This window comes from Phallusia mammillata, chromosome 5 (assembly GCF_965637545.1).
Source record: "Phallusia mammillata chromosome 5, kaPhaMamm4.hap1.1, whole genome shotgun sequence".
Lineage (NCBI taxonomy): Eukaryota > Metazoa > Chordata > Ascidiacea > Phlebobranchia > Ascidiidae > Phallusia > Phallusia mammillata.
The window spans coordinates 18622031-18628721 of NC_137256.1; the positions used below are offsets into that span (position 1 = coordinate 18622031).

Sequence of the window (6691 nt, forward strand, 5' to 3'; positions counted from 1 at the left end):
TTTGTTGATTTATTTCTTTACAAAAACGTATCATATCGAAGAAATACTGTTGCTAAAATTCAATGTTGCTCAATGGAACTGTTTATGTGACAAGTTAGCACGTGTATGTGGAAAACATGAGATGTTTTGCTACTTTGTTGGTATGGTTGAATTAGTTAATAGCACTGTTTGCAATAGTTATGCTCAAAATTCGGACCAGTCGATACTTTAAGAAAATTTTGTCACGTTAATATTTTAGATCACGTCACATCTTTTGGATATTAGTTTTTTTGTTACCTTGTACTTCAGTAAGTAAAACAGTTTTATGTCCAAACACAAAAACTGAAAATTATAACTGTGTCTATGTGCTTGTAAGGTTAACTCGATTTTTTACATGTTTTCATCTGACTGATAAAATTCGACAAAAATTATTCAGACGTTTAAAATTAATCAAACCTCTCTTTTCTACTACAGGCGTTTAATCAATTGACTTTAGGCACTTCACATAAAACCTTACTGTTTAACGAGCCGTGAAAGCAGCGCGTGTGTTATGACAGAATTTCACGCCGCGCGTAATTTTACGGTCAGTCGACTCCTCAACCTCGCAGCGAACAACCACCATCAGCAGCATCCTCACGCAGCGCCGCCGGGATATCAGTGCGCTTGGCCGGCGGAAAATACAAAATCTCCCGAGGTGGAGGCGCCGCAACCAAACACCAACGAAACAGTAATGCACAATAAAGGTGATGTTCATGGGCGCCCTGTACAAATTTACCCGGAAAATGGACACGGTTTTCCCGTGCAGGCTGGATATGCTGGACAGTCCTTGCTTGAGAATCAAGGTGGCGCGACCCGTACACATTGGACCGGACACAAACTTGCGACAGAACACGAAAACTGGAATCCTGGCCTACCAACTTGTGTTTACAAACAAAGCGCTGATAACTGTAAGGAAGATGCAAAAGAGCTGGAAGATGGAAATAATCTTCAGGAAGAGGATGTTGAGAAAGATGGTGGACGAAGATTGTCAAGTAACTCGGAAAATGCAGGACAATGGAAATCATCAAGTACTGGAAAACCACAAGGTAAAAGAATCCTGTTCGCCTCGTGCAGTAAGATTTTAAGGTTCTCATATATCTGCTCATTACGAACCTAACAAATAAATTAACTATCAAAGCAAGTAGAAGCACAAAAAGTTGTTGAAAAGAAGACACAAAATGTCTGTTTAGTTGGAACAATTCCTATGTATCTAAAGTTCTTAGTCTTGACTTGGTATATTTTTCAATCTAAGCTTATTAACGAAAGCGTTGTTTAGACACAGCAACTACTGAAGCATCCTCGGAATCAAGTACAAGTCCGTCTCCGGTTGTTGCCTCAGAAGTTACTGATGGAACGGTATGTCGACATATGAAATGGCCACAAAAGTCAGTCAAAATTTATCTAATAGTAAAATATAATTTGCCCAAAACTGCAGCAAATTTCAAAGTGAAAACACGAAATCAGACGCTGTATTTCGCTTTTATAAGCATCGTCAGTGCCTGAAAAACACAATATGTGGTAGCGGGGTAAAAGTTGCCTATTTCGCATGTTCTGATCCATATGGAAATTAAATCGTATTGAATTAAGTGGAAATTAGTTTCTGTAATTTGGTTTCGCCCGTCGGCTGGATTTATAGGCAAAGCCGATCGAGGTTTGTGGTTCGGTTGTTTGTTTTTCCGCAACCACACAACCCGCTAACGAATCTTCAAAGGCGGACGATAGTTACCTGTTTTATGCCTTTCAACATATTAACTTGACGTATGTCATATTCACCAAAATATGGTTTCGCTGGAAGCAAAACGTTAAGCAGTTAATCACAATTCCACTTTAAGTTGCAGTCTATACTTTAAACTAGAATCTCCCAGCTTGTTGTTTGATAGATGAACTGCAATGAACCTTATGCTCAAGATTATTAAAACACCAAGTAATTCATCCTTATGAATTCAAAATAAATATATTTCGCCTTTGTGGCATCATCGGTATCTATAGGCAATCACCAAGATATCAATTGGTGAAACATTACACATAAAACAATGGTAAAAATGCATAAAATTAGTTGGACACTTCAAACATATTTTCGTTCCTAAAACTTTAAAGTAAAACAACAACATAAGGTATGCACTAAAAGTAAAGAATTGGTCACTAGTTTAAAACAATGGCCATTACGGTCGCTTAATTTAACATTGGGCGACTTTAGGCATCGTCGGAGCGTCCCGACTTCAACACTGTATCCTACGTCCCTGCTTCCAGTGATGGAAAGTCCTCACATGACGCCTACAACGTTTTTATGACGTCACAAATGCAGAACGGCGATGACGACACGTCACACATGAACGTCACAGCTCCTCGAAAAAAGCAAAGAAGGTAAACAGAAGCCATTGACCAGACATAACATGAAAACACACACAACATAAAAGCACCATAGAAAGAAACATCTTTAAAATCATAACCTTTTTGAATTTTGCCCTCAGTCATAAATACCTTTTTAATATTGTTAGACATGTTTTTCTCTTTGTTATTGGTCGTCTACTATTTTCATTAAAAAAATGCGAAACGAGCATTGTTTTTCTTTTCCGTAAACCGCACTCAAGGCAATACGTACAACAAAAGTAACTTTACCTTTTCACAATTTAGCATTAAATATAGATTGTGTCCGTTGTGCAGGACACGTACCACCTTCAACAGTGGACAATTAGCCGCTTTGGAGAGAGTCTTTGAGCGGACTCATTATCCCGATGCATTTGTGAGAGAAGAGTTAGCAAGAAGGGTGGGACTCACCGAAGCTAGAGTCCAGGTATAACAGTGTTGTTAAGCAAACCAAGAGTCTTTCACAAATCGGTGCTAAATAGTTTTCTCCAAATCAAACCCTAGTTGCAACGTGATGCCAATTAAGCAAAAAAAATATTAAGCTGTGTGTGTCAGCATACAAAATTCAAAAAACATGCCGTTCATTCCTAATTATAAAGTTGCGTATTTTGTGTAACATTTTCATCTTAAAAGTATACAGGCTAATTAGCGCAAATAAATGACCGATATTTAACGAGTTTCATTTTTATCAAGCTTTAAGTGAGTGACGACTTTTCTGAAACAAGTTATTAATATTTTAGTAATTTTCCTTCCAGGTATGGTTTCAAAATAGAAGAGCAAAATTTCGCAGGGCCGAAAGATCCCTGCTGACAGCTCGAATGTCAATACGTCATCCGTTGCATCATCACACTGCGTCATCAAGTGAGACGCCATTTTGTTTCACTTATGTAGCTTATAGGTTTGGGGGCAGCCGAGCAACCGCTGTATATTGAATTTACAGACCGCAAAAGACATGTCGAATAACTATAGTACAACAGTTTAGTGCAATTAAAACCAGCAAAAAACAAAACTTTGCATGTAAGCGAAAAGTCTAAGGCAATCTAAAAAATAGAATATAAATACAATACGATCCTTTGAAATTTTTTAAGTATGCCATAAAAGCACTCAACAACATTCAAATTAGCCATGAGTTTAAAATTTATGTAGGAATCAAACAAATTAAAAAACCAAAAATAAAACTGTATCAGAAGATGCTAATAAAAGTGAAAAGAAATAAATGGAGTTGTCATCTATCCAGCTACCATGGATTGAAACTGGTTGAGAACCCCTGAGCTACAATAATGAAAACAAAGACTTTAAATGGTGTCCATTAATTGTTTATGTGTTTTTTTACAAAATGTTTTTAGCTTGTACTTCATCTGGTCTTACATCGACCACGTGTCGTACCCAACCGATGCTGCCTTCTATCAGTGAAAATATGTTGTCTCGTCATAATTCATTGCTCAGTCAGGGATCCAACCCACTTTGTGATGGCCAGATTCCTATTGTTCCACCCAACCACTTTTTTCAATGGTAGGCTTAACTCGTTCTAGTAGAAAATATAAATAATGGTCTTGTGGCCATTATTTTAAATGTGTTGTTTTAACCGACATTTTCTGGATATTTTTCAAGGTTTCTGACTTCCCCATTTTGAACTTTACATTCCTATTGTTTAAATAGTTTAGTCATGGCACATTTCTCAAAAAACATAGGAACACTATACATGGACTTGGAAAGTAATTCAAACAAAATCGTATTTTTCAATATGCTAGTGCATACAGAACTTGAATAAACGGAAACAGCTAATAGCATACTGTTTTATATTAATATATATTCAAGATAGATACAAAATGCTCATGAAGAGCGGCGGACGATCCGCGTCAGTGAAATCTTTTATTTTCGAAACAGTTCATTTTCGAAAATAATTTATTTTCCAAGCATTTTTCGTCTGACGATGCCTTCTAAATAGGCGAAATTAATATTTCTGTTTCGTAAATAAACGATTTCGCTGACGCTAATCGTCTGCCAATCTTCTTGAGTATTTTGTAAATTTGAAAAGTGAAGACAGATCCGTCGATCACCACACCGTTACACAGGCTGATTTCTATACTCTGTTATGACATTACACTCATATTTAAGATAGCAAACACATTGCCTGATGATATCCATGAAAACTCAGAAGATCCAAATTATTTTCCTATTATACAAAATATACTCAAAAGAGCAGCAGACGATCAGCGTCAGTGTAATGCTTATTTTGTAAAAACAGAAATATTAATTTCGCCTATATTGGGCATGGTCAGTTTCCGTTTAAAAAGTTATTTTCTTATTTGATAAGTGTAGACAGATCCGTCGGGCACCACCCAGTTACCCAGGCTGATTCTTGTAGTCTGCTATTACATTACACCTACTTATTTTCCTATTATCTTTTTAAACAGTTTCGAGCGCAGTTAATCAATAATGGCATTTTTACAGGTCGACCCCTTCAATGAAAACTTTTCCATGTTCAGCCCCACCATCTATGGGAGTAGATCATACCTCTTATGTTGGTGATACCTTCTCGCAACTTAAAATGCAGGGAATGGCATTTCAAAGTGGCTTTCTACAATAATACCATGAACTAAAGATTTTGTAAGGCAAGATGTACGAATCAAATAGTTGATTCGCGCCATATGTTTATTGTTTTTCAGAGGATTTACAAAAACAATTCATTATTCGGAAGGCAAAAATTCATAATGAAAAATAGACGATTTTGCCGAAAACAAATCATTGTTAACTTTGTTTCTACATATTTTGTCATCCAAGGGTATTTTTTTAGAACAACACTGATTTAGCCTACTAAACGAAAAATCTTCAAAATGCCCGTTTTTTCCCCTTTGCTTTTCAAAATAATATCTGACCTATTAAATATATATTCTCCTGTTAAAGCTGCCTACAACTTTGATGATTAGCGCACGTGCCTTGATAACTTTATTTTTATTGGTCTTTAAAAGTTCTAACAAGGCGAAAACTGCATAATGAAGGCAGATTAAGGACACCTAAAACATGCGAAGTAAAGCGTTCATTTATTCCTTAGTTTTGATCATGAGTATATATTGAGGGCGTAATATCCTTCCCTAATTAACTTTTGATTAATTTTGAATCCCTGGAAATCGATTTTAAATGATCAAGGCCTTATATTAGTTCCACTATGTTCCTATTAAATGTGCCTTACGCCGAGCTGCCATATCAGCGTATGTCCTTGAAGTTCCGTTTTGTACACGTCCACATTAATATGTTGTATGGTGTTTCACATAAATTGAAAGTTCATGCATTTTGTTCATTGTTTAACGAAATCTTCCATTTTAATAAATACTCGGGATTCGCTTTGGATGAAATCTAAATTTTATGTAACTTGATTCTAAATTCATGCACATTGTGCGAGTTTCAAAATGGCGGCAAAGTAAGCCATATGTTAGCATTTAAAATTGACAGTAAATAATATTTTGAACAATATTGCACACTTAAGCCTCACTGTGTATTGAGGTTGCTAAAACGTACATGTTTTGACGGCTTTTAAAATCGCTCTGTTTTTGATAATTTAGTATTTTAAGGCATATCAAAAGCTCCAAATTTGAAACAAAACAACTTTAATTTGTATTTTGTGGATTTGTTAATGAACAGTATAAGCAATTGGATTCATTCTGAAAAATTCTGATTTGAAATATTTTGGGAGGAAACATCATACATAATTTAATCCATTTAAAGTTTGCAGGTTTAAATGAGTACATACAAGCAGTTTGAAGCCAATCTTGTTTAGAGGTTACACTTTAATGGTAATTGATAACTACTATGCCTTTACTGATGCCGTCTTTTTCAGTCAACTAACGCACGGGGACTATTGGCATAATGCCGGACGATTAGCGGCGTGCTGATGCAATTTAGGAAATGCAGTTAAAAATTTGCTGTCCAGACGAAACCTGATCGCATTACGGACAAGTTCTGATTCCAATTTGTCGACCATTTTCGCACTGCACTATTAATTCAGTTTAGACCACGGCGCGGCGGCTATATTCCCCAATGACTTTGATGCATTCCGATGCTCACAACGATTGGGAGCACTGGTGGTGACAGTTCGCATTGAGTGATATGGATACAAGTTAGAATGGTCTAACTATCGCGGGATTTCCAACCGGTGTGCCACGATAAATTCCGAGTGCAAAAGTTCAACCTGATAACTGTTCATTACGCGCAATGAAGCAATAAATTAGGAACACGTCACCGCAGCGCGCTATGCTTAAACCTCCCACTGGGATGGCAAAAGGGCGTTTAAGCTATCATCTAGCTT

At 36.6% G+C, this 6691-nt stretch overlaps 1 protein-coding gene across 1 annotated transcript; it reads left to right on the forward strand.

The window, feature by feature from the left end:
* The first annotated feature begins 529 nt into the window (after positions 1 to 529).
* LOC145229647 (uncharacterized) lies at positions 530 to 4975 on the forward strand. Its single transcript, XM_080094983.1, has 7 exons — positions 530 to 1064; positions 1295 to 1374; positions 2216 to 2382; positions 2683 to 2812; positions 3141 to 3261; positions 3732 to 3897; positions 4840 to 4975. Exons 1-7 carry the CDS (start codon positions 530 to 532, stop codon positions 4973 to 4975), a joined length of 1335 nt encoding a protein of 444 aa, XP_079951109.1.
* Positions 4976 to 6691: the final 1716 nt, after the last annotated feature.

What these genes read in the sequence shown, in the direction of transcription:
- LOC145229647 (XM_080094983.1), top strand. Translation starts at nt 530, where the DNA reads ATGACAGAATTTCACGCCGCGCGTAATTTTACGGTCAGTCGACTCCTC. An exon ending in CCTCGAAAAAAGCAAAGAAG is followed by an intron (nt 2,383 to 2,682) that starts GTAAACAGAAGC and finishes TCCGTTGTGCAG; the next exon opens with GACACGTACCACCTTCAACA. An exon ending in ATCAAGTGAGACGCCATTTT is followed by an intron (nt 3,262 to 3,731) that starts GTTTCACTTATG and finishes AAATGTTTTTAG; the next exon opens with CTTGTACTTCATCTGGTCTT.